Genomic DNA, 26,163 nt, shown 5'->3' with positions numbered 1-26,163 from the left:
GACATATATCTGTACCTAAGTAGATTATTAAAACCAAAATTATGAAAAATGAGAACCAATCAGTGGTGGTGAAAGGGAGAATGGATAGTTGCAGACTAAACCCCCAAAGGGGAGTCATGACAGGTGTATCCATGACAAGGAGTGTGAGATACTCAAGTAAAAAAACATTAAAGGTGAAGGAAGATATTCAAAGTGTTAAAACAAAGGAATGTTATAAGGAAGTACCCGGTATCAGCCACAGTTGGGGCTCCTAGCATCACGTCCGCGCTCAAACAGTGGAGGAAGTGTAACCACATCCCGGACCAGGAATTTGTCCAGGATAGTGGTACAGATCACCTCCCTTATGTTTGGTCGCGAGATTGAAAATCACGTGCCGATGCAATGACGCCACACGTAACGGTATGGAGAACGTGGCGCCGAGGCACAGCGGGGAGCCGCCCAGATTCCAGCTCCCGATCGGGGGAGGAGGGAAAAGAGGGAGGCCCCCGAAGTGTCTCGCAACTCCCGGATCTAGACAACAACCCAGGGGACCTGTCCAGACATACAATGACCATCTTACTCTTCCCAAAAAATCACCCATTGCAAAAAGAACATGGTAGGAAAGAATACAATGTTACCAAACAATGTGATGCAAGCCTGAAAGGTCTGCATAGAAGCCAACAGCAAAAAAACCACACACCTCCATCCCTATTGAAATTAAATGCAGAAACAAAAAACAGAGGACAAACGAAAACAAAAATAAACACAGAGACAAAACCAATTGGGACTTTAATTGAGGCAATGCCCATCCAAGGCTAACTGCCTCCATCCCTAATCAGGTATATATAAAGGGGAAGGGGAATAAAATGGGTAGTTAGAAAGGTACAATGGGATCGGCATATTGGGTATAATATGTAATATTAAATATATATAGACCATAAAGTAATAATAGTGTTACTTTTAAGGAAGCCGATAACCCAACGTAACTAGTAGGATAAAACGAGGAGGGGGGGGGGAACAGGACTTTATGTGAAGTGTGTGGAGTCGGTGGGCATGATAGATTAGTATAGTCACCTGACATAAGGTAAAAGATTTATTTTATATCATATGTAAATATCATAAAATGACATGAGCAAAACATGAATGATACATGTGACAATACTTTCAAAGAGACAATAGGAACATCTAAAATGCAGGATCATACAAAATTGCCTCTTTGAATGTATTGTCACATGAACGTAACTTTATGTATCATGCATGTTTTGCTCATGTCATTTTATGATATTTACATATGATATAAAATAAATCTTTTACCTTATGTCAGGTGACTATACCAATCTATCATGCCCACCGACTCCACACACATCACATAAAGTCCTGTCCCCCCCCCCCTCCTCGCTTTATCCTACTAGTTACGTTGGGTTATTGGCTTCCTTAAAAGTAACACTATTATTACTTTATGGTTTATATATATTTATTATTACATATTATACCCAATATGCCGATCCCATTGTACCTTTCCAACTACCCATTTTATTCCCCTTCCCCTTTATATACAGTGGCGTAGCGTGGGGGGTGCAGGGGGGGCCGGCCGCACCGGGCGCAACATTTAGGGGGGGCGCATCCGTAGTGTCACTCTGTCTGTCTGACTCTGACATACACAGTTCACACACTGTTTGCGGCTGCCTCCATCTTTAGGCTGGGAGATGTCCAGCGCAGCCGCCCTATGGCTGAAAATGGATGGCGGGTCGGGGCAGGGCTGGACTGTGCCTCACCTGTCCATTGGTGTAGGGTGGGGTGGCGTTGCAAGCTAAGCCCCACCTATACCGACTCTCCTCACTGCTCAGTCAGTTTAGCAGCGAGTGAGTCAGCAGCCTGGCGCTGTCACAGAGTGGGTTTGTTTTTAATCACCTGATTAGAGCCAGAGGCTCTAATAGACTTCAAAGAAGGGTGGCCCTGGGGTGCAGAGCAGTGCGCCCTGAGCCCACCCATTGTGTGACAATAGCGAATGAAAATTCGCTATTGTCACACGGATCCTCCTCCTGGCCAATCAGGAAGCGGGTCCGAGACCAGCTTCCTGATTGGCTGAAAGGCTTACGCATGCCATTGGCCGAGGAGGAGGCGGGAGGACTCGAGGAAACGCGGGGAACTGAGGAGAAGCCGCCTCTGCAGGTAAGTCTCTCTGCATTGAAAGGGGCGCACGATGATCTCTCTGCATTGAAAGGGGGCACACTGGTCATTCTGCATTGAAAGGGGGCACGCTGGTCATTCTGCATTGAAAGGGGGCACGCTGGTCACTCTGCATTGAATGGGGGCACGCTGGTCTCTCAGCATTGAATGGGGGCACGCTGGTCTCTCTGCATTGAAAGGGGGCACGCTGGTCTCTCTGCATTGAAAGGAGGCACTCTGGTCATTCTGCATTGAAAGGGGGCATGCTGGTCATTCTGCATTGAAAGGGGGCACGTTGGTCTCTCTGCATTGAAAGGGGGCACGCTGGTCATTCTGCATTAAAAGGGGGCACGGCACGCTGGTCTCTCTGCATTGAGAGGGGGTACGTTGGTCATTCTGCATTGAAAGGGGGCACGGCACGCTGGTCACTCTGCATTGAAAGGGGGCACGCTGGTCATTCAAACTTGTATTTAGATGCATTTTACTTTAATTACATCAGTTTTTTCATAACAAACAGTACATGTGCTTAGGGGGTAAGGGTTTCTTTAACTAATCTAGTGGAAGAGACTCAAATGCTAAAATCCCGTGGGTTAGGGTGCGCATATTACTTGCCTTACCCCGGGTGGTGACAACCCACGCTACGCCACTGTTTATATATACCTGATTAGGGATTTAGGCAGTTAGCCTTGGATGGGCATTGCCTCAATTAAAGTCCCAATTGTTTTGTCTCTGTGTTTGTTTTTGTTTTCATTTGTCCTCTGTTTTTTAGTTATGCATTTAAACCAGACTTGTGTCTGGAACACATTTTGGCCTCTGAAGTCCTTTTTTTGTGTTTATACATCAATCATATTATACATAGTTCATAAACAGCCCAGTGTGCAAAAACCCAGAACAATGCAAGGCCCATATTCCCACACATGCTGATATTGACGGAAACACAGTATATTGACGGAAACACAGAGCCTAGTCAAATTCTGCTCCAGAAACAAATCATTTTAATTCTTACATTTTTCTTGTTGTGTTGGTAGTGACTAAGGATAATAGGAGGCATTACTTTACTAAAGGTAAATATGCTGTTAGTTCTCCTTGCAAGGGAAGTTGCACTTTGCAAGGGTACTTGCCTCAGAGCTTAGTGTGTTTCTACAACATATGTAGAAATATATGTTAATCCTACAGTCAATCTTTAAAGCACAAGAAGGGGCTAAAATGTTAATGCATTTCTTACAGGTTGACTTTGACTTTGGCGTGTCCTATGGATCTGAAAAATTTTCCAATGGATGTTCAAACTTGCATCATGCAACTAGAAAGCTGTAAGTTCCAGAAGGCTAATGTCTGTGGAAATTCTATAATCACGGTACTGCTAAATTACATTTGATACAAACTTGGGCAATTTAGTCTGAGCATAAGCAGAGGCTAAACTAAGTGAATATTGCATGTGAAATCAATAAAGATATAGAGTCAATTTACTAAGCATACAGACCAGGATGAGAATTCTTTTTTTGTTTTTTAAACTGAGTTATTTTCAGTTGAGTCCAATGAGATTTGAAAATTTCAGTCACCTGGCTGAAAGTAGAGTCCTTTGGCTTGTGTAAAAGTGGTATTAAACCCTGTTGGCAATAATTTAGACTCGCATTGCCCAAGGCATCAAAGTTCCTTCAGATATCTGGGAGCACTCAATGAGACACAGAGATGGTAGGTACGATGTCACAGAATGCTCGGATTTATTCAGACAGTAGAGAGCGTTTTATAGAGAAAGTAAAAGGAGATTATACATAGAATTGATACAAGAATAGCAGTTTACCATTACGTGCTTCAAGTCACGTATTTAAATGTGAGCTAATTAAAATATTCCATGTATAATCTCCTGGAAAGGGACGTCCCCTTTTATTTTCTCTATAAAATGTTCTTTACTGTCTGAATAAAGCCGAGCATTCTGTGACATCGTACCTGCCGTCTCTGTGTCTCATTGAGTGCTCCTAGATATCTGAAGGAACTTTGATGCCTAGGGCCAATGCGAGTCTGAAATATTGCCAACAAACCCCACCACCCCCCTAAAAAAAAAAAAAAAGAAATATATTGCAATCCTTAAAATGGTGAGTGCATTGGTTTTCCTGTTGCCCCCCTTTTGTTTCCTCTATTTTCACCTGCTGATCCGGACAGTAACACAAAATACCCTTTGTCAGGTTTTGCATTTTTGACAATGTTGTTTACATTTTTTGCAGTCGGTTATACAATGAATGATCTGATCTTCGAGTGGGAAGAGGTGGGTGCTGTGCAGGTGGCAGATGGCCTTACCCTGCCACAGTTTATCTTGAAGGAAGAGAAGGATCTGCGGTACTGCACCAAACACTATAGCACTGGTCAGTATTCACTAACATTATAATGTCAACTTCTATGCTGAAACAGCTTAGCAGAATTGTGTTTTTTTAAGGGAAGCTATAAGTATTTGATAAAGGTTTTTTATTTAATTGTATACATTTCTAAATTGTTTTATAATCATTTTATATATAAAATATATGTTTAAAAATTATATTGGGAGTGAACAGTAAAACAGCTTTTCTCTTAAACTCTCTGTCTTTTGATTAAATTTTGGTATTGAGTAGTCTTAAAAGACAGACATGGGTATTAATGGGAAAGAGTCACTCACTTTTTTGTGCAAAGTTCAGCTTGAGCTGTGGAGCACTGTAAACCATAGATATTTTCAAAGAGGAGAAAACATTTAAAAAGAGCAAACAATATTTCATACACATCCATTTAAAAAATATATATATATATTTTTTTAAACCAAACATATTTTTTGCCTTGTCCATAATAAATAAAATAAATACCGTATATGCAAAGCCACTTTCTGTTCTTCCTAAATGGCCCTTGATGTCTCTTCTGCAATTGCACCTAACAGTATCTGTGCATAGCGGCTGTTGCAAGCCTTTATTGCTACCTCTTTAATGTCACAGCGCTCTAGTAATCCAGAGAAATGAACTTACAGCAAAATCAATAATGAAATTAATATTTTCAGGCAATTGGGAAAGAAAAGTGGGGTTTTACACAGAGTTTCATGGCTGCTATCTAGGATTACTAGTGAGATGTGACAGGAGAGAGGAACTAACACACATAAATTGTTAGATGGAACAGCAGAAGGCAAAGCAATGATCACTTTAAGGCATCTTAATTCCAATATTCTTCAAATGTCTTCCCACATTTCATTACAACTTTTTCTAAAGTAAACCTTTTTAGTAGCTCTAATCTTACTAACAAATTTGGGACTTAAGCCTCATACACACGCACCGATTGTTGGCCGTGAATTTTCGGCCAACGTCCGATCGGCCGATTGTCGGCTTGTTAGTATGATGCTTCCGACAACCGACTGCGACTTTTCGGCCGAACAAAATCTGGTGTGCATGCTATAAAATTTTTGTTGGCCGTCAACAGAACGGCCAATTTTACGATCAGTCAGTACAGATTTCGGCAGACAAAAATCAGATGAGCAAGACTGGGCATGCTCAGAGAAGAAAAAACACACGAAAAGTAAACCAGAACATGACATCACTTCTGCAGTTGGTTGTTGTTGGCCGACAAAATTCGTGTGCAGTCTAGAGCACATTTCAACCAACACAACAACACTAGACAAAAGACGGGCGATCGGTCGGCCAACAATCGGTGCGTGTGTATGAGGCTTTAGTTAAAAAAAGGCGGAGATCAATGTTTTGCTTTTGATTTCATCTATTTTTCTTGAAAGATCACTGCTGCTTTGGGCAGTTTCTCAGCTCATTTTGAAATCTTGAAAAATATATATTTTTTAAATTTTTTTACATGCATTTGTTTAAAATTACTTGTCTTGCAAAAAAAAAAAAAAAAAAAATGTTGATAAATTATATGCCACCTTGAACATGGTATAATTATTTTTTTTTTTTTTTTATAATTATTTATTTTAAGAGGGGAAGGATACAATTTTATAAATGTGTCATGTTTGTTTTTTTGCTATGTTGTGGTGCATTGGCACCAAAATGAATGAATGGGAGAGGCCTTAAAACAATGCACGTTGATGTGGAAGTTAATGCAAAACAAAAAAGGCATTAACATGTGCAGGTGGCCTCATATGAAATAGATAATAAATTCACAGGAATCTCTTAAGTCCCGGCTCACACTGGTGCGATACGAGAAGCCCTGCAGTTCAGTGCTGGTTCCCCCATCACACCTGAATCACACACTGGTTCACACCAACATCTGCAAACCGCTGGGAGGGGTCAATGTAACGTTAGTCCCAGTTCACACTGGTGCAATGCGGGAAACCCTGGAATTCAGTGGCAGTTCCCGCACCATACTTGAATTGCACACTGGTTCACACTGACATCTGCAAACTGCTGGGGGTGTCAATGTTAAGTTAGTCCCGGTTCACATTGGTATGATGCAGGGTACCCTGCAATTTAGTGCTGGTTCCCGCATCGCACCTGAATCGCACACTAGTTCAAACTGAAATCTGAGAACCGCTGGGGGTGTCAAAGTAAAGTTAGTCCTAATTCACACTGGTGTGATGCGGGAAACCCTGCAATTCAGTAGCGGTTTCCGCATTGCACCTGAATCACACACTGGTTCACACTGACATCTGCAAACCCCTCCTGGTGTCAATGTAAAGGTGGTCACAGTTCACACTGGTGCGATGCGGGAAACCCTGCAATTCGGTGGCGGTTCCCACACTATTCCTGAATTGCACACTGGTTCACACTGACATCTGCAAACTGCTGAGGATGTCAATGTAAAGTTAGTCCAGGTTCACACTGGTGCGATGCGGGAAACTCTGACATCTGCAAACTGCTGGGGGTGTCAATGTTAAGTTAGTCCCGGTTCACATTGGTACAATGCAGGGAACCCTGCAATTTAGTGCCGGTTCCCGCATCACACCTGAATCGCACACTGGTTCACACTGACATCTGAGAACCACTGGGGTTGTCAAAGTAAAGTTGTCAAATGGTGCAGAAATTGGATTGCATAGGCGTGAACACCCATGTTATCCGATTCCAGTGCGGACCAAAAAAAGGGTCCTGCACCATTTTGGTACGAATGAGATGCAATTTCAGCCATACAGTTTGTATGGCTTAATTTGCATCACACAGACATCGCATATGATCTGCACAGCAATGCGGTGCGAATCACATACGATGTCTTTGATTGCACAAGTGTGAACCCAGCCTTAATGCCAAATAATTTGGATTACTTACCAGCATTTGCACAGCTTGAGCCGTTCTCGTCACACGATGTAGCAGCACCAGCTCCAAACAGGATTAACAAAACTCACATAGAAAGCACTGCAAACCAATCTGGAAGCCAGATGGTAGACTGAAGATCCAAACCCCAGTGCATCTTTAGGATCGTGATTAATAAAATGTGCCTTGTTCTTGTTGCCTGGAATGTATTATACAAGAACAAGTTATGTTTTACGAGTCAGGATCCTATAGGTTTATATGCTTTATTTTTATCGCATGTGGCTTGACGACAGGTTTTGGGTACGAGAGTCAAGATTATGAATGCATTAGTCAGGCTTCACACTTTTTCAGTACTTGACACTACAATCCACAGTACTGCTGCATACATGCATTAGTGTGTTGAATTGCCATTCATTCTAATTGGCACCCCAAAACACTGAGGCAATAGATGTGTGTTGCACTGCATCAGAAAAAAGGGTCCGGTCCAGTTTTCAGTGTAATGAGGACTGTTGGCAACACTGGCTTAAGTCATAGCACATTAACACACAGCATAATGCACAGCAACATGCATGTGGTAAAACATCACAAACCATAGCCTGACTGTCTTAAAGTGTTTGTTACCCCAAAATTTCCCCAGAATTTCAGAGGTAACCCGTTTTTTTTTTTTTTATTATTGCTTTGTTTGTGTGAAATCCCTGGTGTTCCTGAGGGTTCCTCTGCTTTCCTATTAAAAACTGACCACACTAGACATTGTGAAGTTCTCTAGCTATGCTGGGAACTCAGCCTGTTCTCCTCCAATGATCAGCATTGTCCTGACATCCCCCCCCCTCACAGCCATTCACTGGAAAGCTCAGTGTGCTGTTGCTTCTTCTCCCCCAGCTCTTACGCAGCTGAGAACAGAGGGAATGTGATCGCCTATAAAAAAGTAAAAAAAGTATTTATAATGTTTTTTTTTTTTTTTATATCTATACACAGATGTTTTGCCTTTCATTTTGGTCTTAAAGTGAATAGGTTGTTTTACAAGGTGATCGTTTTTATCACTTTAAGTCCTTTTTAGCATTTCAGATGATCACCTTGACACTAGACTCTTCAACTTCCTTTCCTCTTTACAGTGGTCATTATTTAAATGGGTGAGGCTTGTGTACAGCATGTCATTTTCTTCAACACTATAGGTGCTTATTTATAGAGAATACACACATCATGCGTATTTTATTATTTTAATCTACAACATAACATTTTCTGCAAATGAGAAACAAAGCGTTTAATCAGGCCTAATATCTTTCTAGGTAAATTCACTTGCATCGAAGCCCGCTTCCACTTGGAGAGACAGATGGGTTACTATCTCATTCAGATGTACATTCCCAGCCTGCTAATTGTCATTCTCTCCTGGGTATCTTTCTGGATCAACATGGATGCTGCACCTGCCAGAGTTGGCCTTGGCATCACCACTGTGCTGACCATGACCACTCAGAGCTCTGGATCTCGAGCATCTCTTCCTAAGGTTCGTATAGTTAAAAGCCATGCATTCACGCCTGAGCTATAGCCATAGTCCTTTTAAAGCTTTTAGCAGTTTTTCTTTTTTCCAGGCGTTTTTTCATTAAAAGGATTTTGTTATACGTGTACAGTAAGTGCAAAAAATACCTGTTGGTCATGTCAGAGATTTAGAGCTGTCCTGTGTCCTCTTCATACTTTCTGCATTTTTTAAATAAGTGTAATAAATAAATAATAAATAATGAATATGTAAAAATAGATCAACCCAGTTTATGATAACTGATCCTCATCCCTGGTTTGATAGTATAAAATAAAATAAATAAATAAATAAATAATGAAATAAATAAGACCTCCTAGTTTATATCAATGACTACAGAATAGTTAGCATCTTTGTTGAACAGGATTAGGGGATTTATTTGAGTAGTTTAGCAAAAGACAACTGGATAGGGCTGATACCACTCAGACCACAAAAATGTTGTGTGTTGTCTGCTCATACCAGGACTAAAATGCTAAGTGCATTTCTGGCAGATCTACAGGTATTTTTTCTGCCCTTGCAGCACTTTGAAGGGATAAAACATGAGGATATGCACATGTATGGCAGATATATACTGCTTTTTTTTTGCCTCAATATGCACTTTAGGGAGGGTGGGGATGTTTAATTTTTTAAAAGATGGTGTTTTAATTAAGAACTGCATGTGTCATCTGTCTGGCTGATCTTCATTCATTTACTATTGAACGCTACAGGTGCAGGCATTTTTCATAAGTTAGTGTCCTGTGGTGTTCCGTGTGAATTGTAAATCTATTAAAAATAAATAAATCATAGTTTAACATTGTGTTAACCTATTTTCATTTTTAATAACCCCTTCAATGTCTTCTTCCCTTAGCTTTGATATTTGTTATATATATATATATATATATATATATATATATACACAGTTTTTTTTTTTTTTTTTACCATTCATATACAAAATTGCATTTGTTTTTGTTTTGTAGAACTGCAATAAAAATGCTTTTCGTCAGAAACATAGTTTAAGGCTGCATTCACATGTCAGCGTATGGATCGCGGGCAGAATCGCCGCGATTCCGCCCGCGATCCGGAAATCATTGCAAATCGTGGGACGCCTGTGCGTTGCCAGTGATTTGCAATAGCACCCCAAACGCTGAGCGATGTTGCCGCGATTTCCGCCTGCCGAATCGCAGTAACATCGCGCAAAAAAAAATCGCGGGACGCATTACGCTCCAAAGAAGCTCTTGTACTTTTTTGGGCGTAATGCGTCCCGCGATTTTTTTTTGCGCGATGTTACCGTGATTCGGCAGGCGGAAATCGCGGCAACATCGCTCAGCGTTTGGGGTGCTATTGCAAATCACAGGCAACGCACAGGCGCCCAGCGATTTGCAATGATTTCTGGATCGTGGGCGGAATCGCGGCAATTCTGCCCGCGATCCATACGCTGACATGTGAATGCAGCCTTAGTGCCTTTCTAAAAGGGACAAACAACAGAATAAAACGTCACTTTGCTTGAGTTATAAGATGCCCCTGTTACCTGATGAAAGAATGGATTTTGGTTATCATTCCAGGATTTTACCTGCCACTGCAATTATACCCCTCACTGGCCACTTTATTAGGTACACCTTGCTAGTACCGGGTTGGACCCCCTTTTGCCTTCAGAACTGCCTCAATTCTTTGTGGCATAGATTCAACAACGTGTGGGAAATATTCCTCAGAGATTTTGGTTCATATTGACATGATAGCATGATGCAGTTGCTGCAGATTTCTCGGCTGCACATTCATGATGCGAATCTCCCACATCCCAAAGGTGCTCTATTGGATTGAGATCTGGTGAGTGCGGAGGCCATTGGAGTACAGTGATCTCATTGTCATATTCAAAAAACCAGTGGTGAGATGATTTGACCTTTGTGACATGATGCATTATCCTGCTGGAAGTTGCCATCAGAAGATGGGTACACTGTAGTGATAAAGGAATAATATATATATATATATATATATATTATGCTGCGCTTAGTTCAGGCTATATCAACTCCCTAAGATAGTAAAAAGCAGCCGACACAGGATCTTGAATATAATAAAAGATCAAAAAATGGTAGTAAGTATAAGTGCAGCGCTAATCAAACAGTATAATTGAAATCAAAGTCCACATCCAAGAGGAAGAAAACCACAGAGAAGTGTCCACTCAAATTCAGAAAGTCTTCTTTTAGGTTCCAATCGACAAAATGGTCGCCGGGTCCCCCTTCTTGAGAGGAGCCGATGGTGTGTGACGTGTGTACAGACGGGGGGACCAACACTTGCGGCTTGCATGAGGATTGCATAGGAGGAAGATGATGTGCTGCTGCTCTTTTATCTGCATCTAAAGCTTCGTACACATGTACCGATCGTCGGCCGAACGATCGGCCGTCTTTTGTCCAGGGCTGTCGTGTCTGTTGAAAACTGCAAAAGACTGCACACGAATTTTGTCGGCCAACAACAGCCGACTGCAGAAGTGATGTCATGTGATGGTTAACTTTCCTTGTCTTTTTTCTTTTCTGAGCATGCCCAGTCTTGCAAATCTGCTGTCTGTCGGCCGAAATCTGTACTGACTGGCGAACAATCGGCCGTTCTCGTGACGGCCAACAAAAATTTTAATGCCTGCAGGACAGATTCTGTTTGGCCGAAAATGCGCTGTCGGCTGTCGGAAGCATCATACTAACAAGCCTACAATCGGCCGATCGGTCGTCGGCCGAATATTTACAGCCGACAATCGGTACGTGTGTACGGGACTTAAGTTGCTACCTTTTTAAGACTAAATCTATGTGATCATACTACACTATGAGAGGTGTTTCACTTATCCCTACATGATCTGAGGATACCACTGGGAGGGAGGCAGAAAAACCACATAGCAAACGCCTGGAGGATCTCTTCTGTTATACTCATTTGATCTGAGATTTCCTGCTGTCATTGACCTTTGTGAATAGGGTCAATGAGTTTTGGTAAGAGTCAGTGTGATTGGATGCTGGTGACGGTTCTCTTATCACTTTCTGAATTTGAGTGGTGAGGTTGTGCGTTCAGCGATGGTATTCTACATACCTTGGTTGTAACAAGTCGTTATTTGAGTTACTGTTGCCTTTCTATTATCTGCCCATTCTCCTCTGACAGCAACAATACATTTTTGCTTACACAACTGACGCTCACTGGATATTTTCTCTTTTTTGGACCATTCTCTGTAAAACCAAGAGATGCATGAAAATCCCAGTAGATTTTTTTTTTTATATACTCAGACCAGTCCATCTGGCACCAACAAGCATGCAACATTTAAAGTCACTTAAATCCCCTTTATTCCCCATTCTAAAGCTCAGTTTGAACAGCAAGTCGTCTTTACTACATTTAGATGCCTAAATGCATTAAGTTGCTGCCATGTGATTGGTTGATTAGCAATTTGTGTTACCAAGCAATTGAACAGGTGTACCTAATAAAGTGTCCGGTGAGTTTTGCTTTAGGGTCCTTTCACACGGGCGGTCCGTATGTCAGTTTTTCATCCCATCCGTTTGCAGATGAAAACGGACATAATGCATGTCAATGGGATTGCGGATGTCAGCAAATGACCATCCGCTGACATCCGATTTGCGTCCTTTCCTATCAGTTCCGTTTTTTGGAACGGAAGAGAACCCTATTTTGCTTCCGTTTAAAAAAACAGAACGGGCGCAAAAATGGATGTCAGCAGTGTCATCCGCTGACATCCGCAATCCCATTGTAATACATTATCTCCGTTTATCATCCGCAAACGGATGGGATGATAAACGGACTTACAGACCGGATGACACAAGTGTCATCCGTGTCCGTAAAAAAAAAAGTGCCGGAGCGGATCAAAAAACGGTCCGCCCCGTGTGAAAGGACCCTTAAGAAGACCAGGTCCACTCTGACTTCAAAACGCTAGATATTTCATTATATACACTTCTATAATTTCAGTATATTCATATTACTGTACTAATTGTTGCCAGTGTTTTGCCTGAAATGGCTGAAGGATAGCAATAAAGAGGAGCCCATAGCGGTAGATACTGTTGCCTAGATTCCAATGGGCTTGTAGTCTTTCCTTTGCTCATAATGGATTCCATTGTTCTGGGGTCCTGTTTTGTGCAAGTAATGTAATTCAGGGACCACCAGATCACTACAGCTCCATGCAAATTATATTTAAATAGAAATCCCAGGCCCATAATAAGCAATTACAGCCCCATAACCATGGGGAGAAATGCTAATATTGTATCTACTGGGCAGTTCCTGCTGTGATGCCAAAAAATAGACTTTTATGGGTGACTTGAGCTTCTAGGCCGTATTAATTTTACATGCCGTCTAAAAGCTCCCATAGGTATTAATTATATCTATCTCTAGAGGACAGGAAGGGAAAAAAGATAAAACATCTGTTTTAGATTTCATTACAAATTAAAATATTTTGTACATGTATATAGGGCAGCTGCATGCTGTTAATGAATGGAGAGGTTAAAAGAAAATCTGATTCAATATGCATAAATGCACATTTCTGCAAATTGATATTGTCATTTTTTTATTGCCTTTCTAATTTTATGGCTTGTGTACATTTTTTTTAACTTACAAATATAAGCATACACTTTTACAATCAAAAAGTGTTTCTCTGATATCTGTATACCTCCAGAATCAGCTGTCAATTCGCAGCAGTTTGAAAACCAATGAATAACTGAAATGATCCTTTTCTTATTAAAAAAAGCTCATGTTGATTGCCATTGTTCTCTTGAGTTTGATGTGCCTTAGGAACGCACATTAACCACTTCAGCCCCAGAAGGTTTTACTCCCTTAATGACCAGGCTATTTTGTGCAATATGGCACTGCGTCATTTTAACTGACAATTCAGCGGTCGTGCGACGCTGTACCCAAAAAAATGGATGTCTTTTTTTTTCCCCACAAATACAGCTTTTTTTGGTGGTATTTGATCACCTCTACGGTTTTTATTCTTTGCGCTATAAACAAAAAAAGAGCGAAAATTTTGAAAAAAATATATATTTTTTTATTTTCTGCTTTAAAACATATCCACTAAAAAAAAAAAATGTAAAAAAATAAAATTTCTTCATGTATTCTGCTACATATTTTTGGTAACATAAATCTCAATAAGCGTATATTACTTGGTTTAAGTAAAAGTTATCGCGTCTACAAACTATGGGCTCTTTTTATGCCAATTACATTTATTTATTTATTATTACTATTAATGGCGGCGATCAGTAACTTTTAGCGGGACTGCAACATTGCGGCGGACAAATTGGATATGTACCCGACACTTTTTTGGGGATCAGTGACATTATTACAGTGATTAGTGCTTAAAATATGCACTCTTACTGTACTAATGGCACTGGCAGGGAAAAGGTTAACATCAGGGGTCTACAAAGGGTTAAATGTGTTCATAGGGAGTGCTTGCTAACTGTGTGGGGGATGGTCTGACTGGGGGAAGACAGAGATCCATGTTCCTGTTTAGCAGGAACACAAGATTTCTATCTTCTCCCCTGATGGAACGGTGATCTGCCTTGTTTACATAGGCAGACCGCCGCTCTGCCTCTATTGGGAAAGAACGGCGGGTCCCCGCGGACATCGCGTCTGCTGGACCCGCTAATTGGCTCCCGCTGTGTCCAATCACAGCAAGAGTGGGTCGCCGGCAGCGCGCGCGCCTCAGACCAGGAAGAAGATGCGACGTACGGGTACATCAGAATGAAGAAATGTCATCAGCACACCAAGGATTCCTTTGAAGGGTCCAAAGCAGTGGTGCCTATCCATGCGTCCGGCCCTCTAATCTACATGCAGGGCGGGACACATGGATTCCAATGGGTTTTTTTTTTTAAGCACGTGATTAGAGCCAGAGGCTCTAATAGGCTTCAAAAAAGGGTAGGCTCGGGGCGCAGGGCACTTCGACCCAAGCCCACCCAGTTGCGTGATACTAGCGAATGAAAATTCGCTATTGCCACACTGACTCTCCTCCTGGCCAATTAGGAAGTGGGTCCTGAGACCCGTTTCCCGATTGGCCGAAAGGAAAAGCCATGCTATTGGCCAAGGAGCATGGTAGGAGGAGAGAGGAGACTGAGGGGGAAGCCGCTGCCACTGCTGCCTGCCCAGGGTGAGTGAGCCGGCGACCGGGAGGGGGGGACAGTGCAGGCTGGAGCTGGTGAGGGGACCGGCGACTGGGGTGGGGGACAGTGCGGGCTGGAGCTGGTGGGGGACCGGCGACCGGGGGGGAGACAGTGTGGGCTGAAGCTGGTGGGGGACAGTGTGGGCTGGAGCTGGTGTGGTCGGGGGGGTATGGTGTGGTCCGTCTGATTCTCCCCCCCGGCCCATGGAGCACCAGCCGCCACTGGTCCAAAGCCTTATTTACATGGTCACATAGTACATGCCCCTTTGCCAGGCAAGTGACGTTTTATATATATATATATATATATATATATATATATATATACCAAATCACAAGGTAAAAACAAAGGGGGAAAAAAACCTTAAAAAAAGAAAACAAATACAGCCACAACATGTAATGATTGGTAAGTTACAATATATTCCATTTTTCGTTTTAGGTTTACAGTGCCTTAAAAAAGTATTCAAGGGTAAGTCAAATGATAAATGGTTTTCAACATTTTTTCACAAATATCAATATAAGTGTGGCGTGCATTTGTATTCAGCCCCCTTTACTTTGATACCCCTAACTAAAATCTAGTGGAACCAATTGTTTTCAGAAGTCACCTAATTAGTAAATAGAGTTCACCTGTGTGTAATTTATTTTCAGTATAAATACAGCTGTTCTGTGAAGCCCTCAGAGGTTTGTTAGAGAACCTTAGTGAACAGACAGCATCATGAAGGCCAAGGAACACACCAGACAGATCAGGGATAAAGTTGTGGAGAAGTTTAAAGCAGGGTAATGTTAAAAAAAAAAATCCCAAGCTTTAAACATCTCACGGAGCACTGGTCACTCCATCATCTAAAAATGGGAAGAGTATGGCACAACTGCAAACCTACCAAGACATGGCTGTCCACCTAAACTGACAAGGAGAGCATTAATCAGAGAAGCAGCCAAGAGGCCCATGGTAATTCTGGAGGAGCTGCAGAGATCCACAGCTCAGGTGGGAGAATTTGTCCACAGGACAACTATTAGTCGTTCATTTCACAAATCTGGCCTTATGGAAGAGTGGCAAGAAGAAAGCCATTGTTGAAAGAAAGCCATAAGAATCCCATTTGCAATTTGCGAGAAGCCATGTGGGGGGCACAGCAAACATGTGGAAGAAGGTGCTCTGGTCAGATGAGATCAAAATGGAACTTTTTGGCCTAAAAGTAGAACGCTATGTGTGTGGCAGAAAACTAACACTGCACATCACCCTGAACACACCATCCCCACCGTGAAACATGCTGGTGGCAGAATCATGTTGTGGGGATGCTTTTCTTCAGCAGGGACAGGGAAGCTGGTCAGAGTTGATGGGAAGATGGATGGAGCCAAATACAGGGCAATCTTGTAAGAAAACCTGTTAGAGTCTGCAAAAGACTTGAGACTGGGGCAGAGGTTCTCCTTCCAGCAGGACAACAACCCTAAACATACAACCAGAGCTACAATGGAATGGTTTATGTCAAAGCATATTCATGTGTTATAATGGCCCAGTCAAAGTCCAGACCTATATTCAATTAGGAATCTGTGGCAAGACTTAAAAATTGCTGTTCACATACACTCTCCATCCAATCTGACAGAGCTTGAGCTATTTGACAAAGAAGAATGGGCAACAATATCACTCTCTAGATGTGCAAAGCTGGTAGAGACATCCCCAAAAAAGACTTGCAGCTGTAATTGCAGGGAAAGGTGGTTCTACAAAGTATTGACTCAATGGGGCTGAATACAAATGCAGGCCACACTTTTCGCACATTTATTTGTAAAAAATTTTGAAAACCATTGATCGTTTCCCTTCCACTTCACAATTATGTTCCATTTGTGTTGGTCTATCACACAAAATCCCAACTAAATTGATTTTATGTTTTTGGTTGTAACATGACAAAATGTGGAAAATGTAAAGGGGTATGAATACTTTTTCAAGGCACTGTAATACTGTTTTAAGTGCAGCAAAGAAAAATTAGGTTTCCTTACCTTCAAAATAGGGCTGTGCTATGTTGTAGAGCTGTGTATATCTCAGGACAAGGGTAAAACATCTCCCATATATGTATTTCATCATGTACTTAGTTGTTTGTCTTTCATGTGTATGCATAGATAACAACTTTTTTTGGTTTTGGATAGAGTAGTGAATGGAAAAACCCCATACAAGTTTTTTTCTTTTTTGTCTGTGTATTATTGGAGAACTTTCCCTTCACTTCCTGTCTCAGAGACACAGAATTCCTCTCCTAGACGGTTGTTCCTGGAGTTGGTCCTCTTGTTCTGGGAGAACTCTAAAATGTTGGATTTCTTATTTTCTTTCTCAGTGGTAAGGTTTCCCAGGACAAACAGAGTAGTAAATATCTCCAATGGGGACACAGACAGCATTAAAACTTGGCAGAGGGTCTAACCCTTCACAACACTAAAAAATAAAGCATTGCTTAGAAATGTGCTTTAAATACTAAAGGGAAGATGTAACCTATAGCACTGCTTCAGGATACAGAAAACAGGAACCAGACAGTAGATCTAGAGATGGGTACATCCACTTAACACTGAATACAAAGCAGGATTGCATACCCGCTGGCCTCAGAAAACTGCATTCATCTTTTGTATTTGCAATTTTGAATTGATGTCTTCTTTTTAAACCAAGCAATATGGTTCTGAATTTCATTTCCTCAAATCAAGGTCTCACTTCAACTGCATATCTCAGTTCAAGGTCATTCTAACCATTTCCTATGTGTCATGTCATTCTTATTTCAGTTGTCATCTATGTTCTCATTCTCATCTTGTGGCCACTGTTGGTTTAGAACATCAATGAGGAAATGAAGGTACAAGAAGATCTTTTTTATAACATTTTCTCAGTAAAGAGAAATGATAATGGCATTGGGTCACTTTTATTGTATATTTTTGTAAGTTGCTATTTTTTTAAGCTGATGTTTTCTATCTGTTTTTAGTTTCTGCATGTAGTACGTGTTTACAATTTGATATTAACGCACATTACAGCTATCACAAAAGACTCTTAAGGGCCGTACACACTTGATGAAAATCGGACGAAATATCCTCTGATTTTTCTCTGTCTTCTCAGTGTTCATTACCGTTTTTAGTTGACAGTGCATAAATGTTCACCAAATTTCTCGTCCGATTTTTCTTTTTTTTGGCACATTTGTTCCTAGACTTCCGGGTTGTCAGTAACTTCAGATCATGCGCGGTCTTTCGTATCCGATTTTTCACGGATGTACTGCATACACATTAATCGAAAATTGGTCGTCTGGGGACGGACAAAAAAAATTTTGGTGTTTGCCCCTCCGTTTTTTTTCCTTGAAAATGTCGGCATCGGCTGCTGAAAGTTGTGTACACATCGGACGATTTTACCTCGGACGGGAATTTTCGGCAGATTTTCTACTAGTGTGTACCCCACTTTAGCACTGGAGTTGCATGCATTTGACTACAAAACACAGTGCTTAACTAGCACAGATATGAACCCTAAAGTAGATGGAAACCCTAACTGAATGACAATTACTGTAGTTTGCTAAAGTACTGTGTATCAAAAACAATGGCCTTATTGTAGTAAAATACTAATTTTCATCCTTTGTTATAGTGGATCTTCACTGCATTTGAGCATCACAAACCAAAAACACTATTTAACCACTTTAAGACCGGAAGGATTTGCCCCCTTAATGACCAGGCTACTTTTTTCAACTTGGCACTGCGTTACTGTAACTGACAATTGCGCAGTCGTGCAACGCTGTACCCAAACGAAATTATGACCTTTTTTCCCCCACAAATATAGCTTTCTTTTGGTGGCATTTGATCACCTGTGCGATTTTTATTTTTTGCGCTATACACAAAAAAAAAGAGCGACAATTCTGAAAAAAAATTATATTTTTCACATTCTGCTATATGACATTCCCAAAAAAAAAAAAATTAAAAATTTTTTTAACATTTTAGGCCAATTTGTTTTCTTCTACATATTTTTGTTAAAAAAAATAGCAATAAGCTTATTTTGATTGGTTTGCGCAAAAGTTATTGTGTCTACTAACTACAGGAAAGATTTATGTCATTTTTGTATTGTTTTTTTTTTTTTTTTACTAGTAATGGCGGCGATCTGCAATTTTTTGCGGGACTGCGACATTGCGGCGGACAGATCGGATCCCTGACTGACATTTTTGACACTTTTGGGGGGACCAGTGACATTATTACAGTAATCAGTTCTAAAAATATGCACTGTTACTGTAATAATGCCATTGATAGGGAAGGGGTTAACCCTGTGGGTGATCAAGGGGTTAAATGTGAGCCTAGGGGAGTGATTCTAACTGTGGGGTGGCGTGGCTTCTGAAATGACCATAGATACATGTGATCCTATATAGAAGGATTACACGGGCTCTATGATCATTTCAGGTAGAAGAACGGTCAGCTGTGTTTACAATAGCTGACCGTCCTTCCCTCTCAGCGGGGAACGATCGTGGGTGTCTGGTGGCAATCGGAGCCACCTGCCTGCTGCATCGGCTCCCCCTGCTGACGAGCGGGGACGGGATCGCCCCCTAGCCTCCTGCTCGCGACCGCTGTACAGTTACGCCGATTCGCGCAGAAGCGGCTGCCTGTCACAGTACATCTGCGGCGGGTGGTCGTAAAGAGGTTAAAGTGGTTGTAAAGGCAGAAGGTTTTTCATTTTAATGCATTCTATGCATTAAGATAACAAGCCCACTGTGGGTAGCAGCCACCCTTATACTTATCTGAGTCCGTCTTGATCCAGCGATGTTGCACGAGAGTCTTAGCTGCCCACGACTCTCTCTCCTTATTGGCTGAGACAGCAGCGAAGCGCCATTGGCTCAATCAAAGTCAGTGAGCCAATGAGGAGAGAGAGGAGGCAGGTCACGGCTCCATGTCTGAATGGACACAGGGAGTTGTGGCTAAGCTTGTGTGCCCCCATAGCAAGCTGCTTTCTATGAGGGCACTCAACAGAAAGGAGGGGCCAGGAGCACTGAAGAGGGATCCGAGAAGAGAAGAATTTGGGCTGCTCTGTGCAAAAAGAAACTGCACAGAGCAGGTAAGTATAACATGTTTGGTATTTTTAACAAAATAAAAAACTGAGACTTTAGTATCACTTTAATTAATTTTTATTATACAAAGCAAGTCCCCCCCCCCCCCCCATCCATCCATGCCTCTATGATTTATTTTGTTGAGATACAGTATCACTTTGATAAACACCTCCTAGTATTTCTTGATGTGGCCATTTTGAGTAAGGGCAAATAATTAATGTAGCTTTCACTTCCTAGAAACTATCTGCCCTTAGCTTAAGTATGCCTGCATGCAGAAAAGTGTGCTTAGCTGAGAAAACCCCTCCTCCTCTCCTCCCCTCCTGAAGACTCCTGGGATGTATGACATAATTTGCCTAGTCAAGAAAACAGGAAATAACTGAAGAAATGTAAAAAAAAAAAAAAAAGTTTAAAACAAGTAAATATGAAATACTTTCTGATCTGTTTACTAATGCTAGCATCATGAGGATTAAAAATAGTTAATGTTGATTGAGAGAATGAAGTTACACTTTAAACCTCAGTGCTGCTGATGTCTTGCAGCCTCTTTGCCATAATTTCCTGCCTACATGCACTCCATTGATAGTTATGTGGCTTTTCATGGAGTGGGTAACCTGATGGCAATTACAGGGGACCATGTCTCCATAAGGTGTATTGACATGACCACTTGTAATCAGGGCCGGCCTTTGGGGTGTGCGAGCTGTGCGGCCGCACAGGGCGCCATGGGCAACAGTGGCGCCGTGCGGCCATCACAGCTTGCAGATGATCAGGCCGCACAGTGGGAGGTAAGCGGCGACTGTGGCCTGGACAGGGTGCCTTGGTCTCCTACTGCTGCAGCGCTGAGCTGTGTATCTCACACAACTCAGCCGCAGAGACGCCGCCGCTGACTGATCCCTCCTCCTCTCTGCAGGGACGCCAGAGGAGAGAGATCATCAGCTCCTCCTCCTCCTGCCCCTTCTCCTCCTCCCTCCCGGGTCTGCCCTGCCCACACTTCCTGGGAAAAATGTGGGGGGGGGGGCGTGGGAGGCGCGCAGGGGGCGCCACAGGATTAGCTCGCACGGGGCGCCTGAACACCTAAGGCCGGCCCTGCTTGTAATCTCCAGCAGAAGTCTGTGCAACGCGGTGACAACACAGATGCAGAATTGGGAGACAAGGACAGGGTGTGGTCACCCTTTAGCAGGAAATGCCTTTGTGACAGGATCACCAAGTATGTTTTATGGAAGCTGCAAATTAATGAAGAGTGAAAACTACTATTTAACTTCTTCCTGTCCACACTATAGCTGAAAGATGGCTACAGCGCGGACGTTAATTGCCGGGAGAGCGTCCATGTACGTGCTCCTATGCATGAGCTGCCTGCCTGCTCCCTGCGGAGAGTGCGCGGCTCGCTCTGTGATTAGCGAACTCATGAGACTCGGCTGACTCACAGATCAGTCCCAGGCCCCTTACCTCATGATCAGCTGTCAGCCAATGACAGCTGATCCCGTGATGTAAACAGCAGCCGGCGATGAGCTTTTTTTTTCTCCTCATGCTGAAAAAAAAGCCGATCGTCGGCTGCTGTCAGGGGGACATCTGTCTCGAAGAGGAGGAGCATCTGTGCCCACCAGTGCCACCTACCAGTGCAGGTCAGTGCTACCTATCAGTGTCACCTACCAGTGCCTATCATTGCCCATCAGTGCCACCCATCAGTGGCATCTATCAGTGCCACCTACCAGTGCCCTTCAGTGCCGCCCATTAGTGCCCATCAGTGCCACCTATCAGTGCCCGCCAGTCTGCCTTATTAGTGCCCATCAGTGCCGCCTATCAGTGCCCATCAGTGCAGCATATCAGTGCCGCCTCATCAGCGCAAATCAATGAAGGAAAAAAATTACCTGTTTGCAAGATTTTATAAAAAACTATAAAAACGGTTTTGTTTTTTTTTTTCAAAAATTTCGGTCATTTTTTGTTTGTTCAGCAAAAAATAAAAACCCCAGTAGTAATTAAATATAAATACAACCAAAAGAAAGTTCTATTTGTTTGAAAAAAAATGATAAAAATGTAATTTGGGTACAGTGTTGCATGACCGCGCAATTGTCATTCAAAGTGCAACAGCGCTGAAAGCTGAGAATTGGCCTGGGCAGGAAGGGGGTTTAAGTGCCCAGTAGGCAAGTGATGAGTGTACAGCTTGTATAACAGTGTCAATTTGCTGTCCCCTCAACACACAGCCATTATTTTCTAAACTGCTGGCAACAAAAAAGAGTACACCCCTAAGTGAACATGTCCCAATTGGGCCCAAAGTGCCAATATTTTGTGTGGCCGCCATTATTTTCCAGCACTGCCTTAACCCTCTTGGGCATGGAGTTCACCAGAACTTCACAGGTTGCCACTGGAGTCCTCTTCAACTCCTCCATGACGACATCACTGAGCTGGTGGATGTTAGAGACATGCTTGGCCAGTTCATCACCTTTGCCCTCAGCTTCTTTAGCAAGGCAGCGGTTGTCTTGGAGGTGGGTTTGGGGTTGTTATGTTGGAATACTGCCCTGTGGCCCAGTCTCCAAAGGGAGGGGATCACACTCTGCTTCAGTATGTCACAGTACATGTTGGCATTCGTGGTTTCCTCAAAGAACTGTGCTGGCAGCACTCATGCAGCCCCAGACCATGACACTCCCACCACCATGCTTGACTGTAGGCAAGACACACTTGTCTTTGTACTCCTCACCTGGTTGCCACCACACACACTTTACAACATCTGAACCAAATAGGTTTATCTTGGTCTCTTCAGACCACAGGACTTGGTTCCAGTAATCCATGTCATTAGTCTGCTTGTCTTCAGCAAACTATTTGCGGGCTTTCTTGTGCATCATCTTTAGAAGAGGCTTCCTTCTGGGACAACCATGCAGACCAATTTGATGCAGTGTGCAGCATATGGTCTGAGCACTGACAAGCTGACCCCCCACCCCTTCAACCTCTGCAGCAATTCTGGCAGCACTCATACATCTATTTCCCAAAGACAACCTCTGGATTTGATGCTGAGTACGTGCACTCAACTTCATTGGTCGACCATGGCGAGGCCTGCTCTGAGTGGAACCTGTCCTTTTTTAATTGCTGTATCGGCTTGGCCACTGTGCTGCAGCTCAGTTTCAGGGTATTGGCAATATTCTTATAGCCTAGGCCATTTTTATGTAGAGCAACAATTCTTTTTGTTCATATCCTCAGAGAGTTTTTTGCCATGAGGTGCCATGTTGAACTTCCAGTGACCAGTATGATAGAGTGAGAGCGATAACACCAAATTTAACACACCTCCTCCCAAAGAGTCCCCATTCACACCTGAGACCTTGTAGCACTAATGAGTCACATGACACCAGGGAGGGAAAATGGCTAATTGGGCCCAATTTGGACATTTTCACTTAGGGGTGTACTCCCTTTTGTTGCCAGCAGTTTAGACATTAATGGCTGTGTGTTGAGTTATTTTGAGGGGACAGAAAATGTACACTGTTATACAAGCTGTACACTCACTACTTTACATTGTAGCAAAGTGTCATTTCATCAGTGTTGTCACATGAAAAGATATAACAAAATATTTACAAAAATGTTAGGGGTGTACTCACTTTTGTAAGATACTGCTTATGTAACCCATCAAGATTATTGTTATTGCTCAATCTGCGAGCCAAGTTAACAAAGTAATTTCAATACATAATGAACTGCAAATATACAACAACATTGAATGACCATACATATATAATTCACTTTACACATGAAGAAAAATGGACATATATAAATAATAATAAAAAAAAAACACAAACACACAAACCTCTATTCCTTTTCTTCATTTTGCTTAACCCTCTTTCACATCATCTACCTTGTCCAAACAAACTATGTCTTTATTAAAGGTCCAATTCACAAGATCCTGATTGGAAGCCTGGCAAATAAGGTTTGAAATTAAACGCTTCATTCAAGCCAGGGGGCGAGGTTTACCCTAAGATGGAATATCCATCTAAGCTAACTTTGTAATAGGGTTTTATTTAGACCTCCACCTGTCGGTTAGAGTGGATCCAGGGCAAAAAATTTCACCTTTGGTGTCGGATCTCCAGAAACAAAGGCGTTATGTCTTCCAAGAGGAAGCTAAGAGTCCTTTTTAATAATGCTTGTCAAATGTAGAAAAATTCAAGTTTAGTTTTCCCGACGTAGTAGCAGCCGCATTCACAAGTGAGTAGGTTCACCACGCTGGGAGTTTTGCAGTTCACATAGGCCTGAATTTATTGCCATTGGGCAGGACAATGCTTGCCCTCGTGTCCATATGTTTGCAATAGCTGCAGCTACCGCACATAAATGTGCCTAAAGTTCTACATCTGTCCTTGCTTTCTAATTTAAACTCACTGTGAACTAAATTATCTCTCAGAGAGGGGGCTCTTCTTTATGTAATCATCGGTTGTTTGGGTACAAATGGAGCCAAAGATGGATCCATGCTAAGAAGATACCAGTATTTTCCGAAAATGTGCTTGATTTGTTCATGTTGTGTAGAGTATTGAATAATAATTCTGGTTATTTTATTATTTTTGGGTTTTCTTTTTGTAAATAATGAATCATTACTGGATCGGCCCTTGTCTTTTTTTGTACGCCTTCTTCAAGAGTTTTTTGAATAGCCTCGTTCAAGTAACCTAGATTTCAGTTTGATGTCTAGGGTACTAGTTCCTTTTATAGTATTTCCTTTGTCTAAATGGATGTAATGTTTGTATGGTTTTATATATTTGTATAATTCCCTAATAAAAATAACTTTTTAACTTATGAGTCATAAGTCCATGAGGGGTGTAGATGCAGGTTTCTGAGCACAATTGGATTTTTTTGTCAAACAAATAGAGCTTTTTTTTGGTGGTATTTGATCACCACTGGGTTTTTTATTTTTTGTGCTATAAACGTCAATTTTGGAAAAAAACTAAACAATATTTCTCTAGCGCTCATCGACAGACGTAGTCCTCGGTGATACACCACCTTCGGGTTATGTTACCTCCGCAGGAGCAGGACTAGACAGGAAATTAAAAAGCTCTGGCCACACCCTAGGGGCAGTCCCAGAGGGTATATCCTCTCTCTCTCTCTGCCTCAGCAAATCAGTTATTTTCTGTCTAGTTAGGAGTAAGGACCTAGATACCTTGCTGGGATCTTAGGTCCTGGCAAGAATTTTTTTCTAAAAGGATTTTTAGACAGCTTTTTTTTTTTTCTCCAGTGTTCCTGTGAGATCTTCAAGCAAGAAAGCTGAACTGGGCGACGGGCTGGATGTTGAGATCCGGTGGTCACCCCAGTTCAGCCTACGAGCGCGTGCAGGCCATAGCTCCACGCTGAGTCGGCCGCGACAAAGTCCCATTAAAAGGACTGAACCCGCGAGTTAAACGTCTCGCTGAAACGCCAAAGACCATGAGTCACGGCGTCCGTATCGGTCGACAGCCCTCCCGCCCCGGTGGAGAGGGGTACTGTCAGGAGTTGGTGCCCGCCTGGTTCCGGTATGGTGAGTAGTATGTTCCCCCTTTTTCCCTGACGGGGTTTGTGGTGAACGCGGGCCCCTCTCTGTATGGTAAGAAAGAGTCCTTTCTATCCTATAACATGTCACAAATCCTCCTACTTTGAGTGTGATTTTATGTGTGCAAAAAGCCAGGAGGCTTGGTTTGGGAGCTAACAATCTATTGTATACATGTTTTAAAGATGTAATCTGTGGCATTCTGGGAATCTTATGGGTTAAGTATAAGCTACCTACCAGTCAGAAGCCACGGACATGTAGACTGCCTTCCAAATCAGATCTCCAGCTATTAGCAGGCCTCCCGAACGGCCATGCGGTCCGCCAGGGCCGGTACCGCCAACCACGCCATATCCCCATGCAGAGAGAGTGTTGTGTGCCCTGCAGCACACCGCTAGTCAGCACAGGCCGCCGCCATTTTTTTTGCTGGATCGCACGAGCCGCCATTTTGGCGTAGCCTCGTGTCTCCAGCATGGGGGCGGCCATGTTTGAGGTGATCCTACACCTCGTGGAGCTTGGGGGAGGCGCCGGAAGGCGTGCAGAGGGGCGGAGCCGCCTCCCTTCTTCCTGGGCAGCCAGCCAAAAGACTTCCTGTTTGTCAGGACAGCGCTGTAAGCTGTTGCAGTTTAACTCTGAGCATCAAGTGGTGAGCCTGGGGGTCTATCTCTCTCTCTCTCGATCGA

The 26,163-nt window shown here is 42.6% G+C and overlaps 1 protein-coding gene across 1 annotated transcript in view; it reads left to right on the top strand.

The window, feature by feature from the left end:
• The window catches only part of GLRA1 (glycine receptor alpha 1), a 242,693-nt gene that overhangs the window by 188,606 nt on the left and 27,924 nt on the right, over window positions 1–26,163 (top strand). The window contains exons 5-7 of the mRNA XM_082256006.1: window positions 3,376–3,458; window positions 4,371–4,508; window positions 8,636–8,850. Coding sequence (XP_082112132.1) covers window positions 3,376–3,458; window positions 4,371–4,508; window positions 8,636–8,850 — 436 coding nt within the window. The remainder of the gene's footprint in view (window positions 1–3,375; window positions 3,459–4,370; window positions 4,509–8,635; window positions 8,851–26,163) is intronic.

Source organism: Pelophylax lessonae (assembly GCF_965119305.1).
Source record: "Pelophylax lessonae genome assembly, chromosome: 4".
NCBI classification, from domain to species: domain Eukaryota; kingdom Metazoa; phylum Chordata; class Amphibia; order Anura; family Ranidae; genus Pelophylax; species Pelophylax lessonae.
Note: the sequence above shows the minus strand (reverse complement) of the source record. Positions and strands in the feature narration are given on the sequence as shown.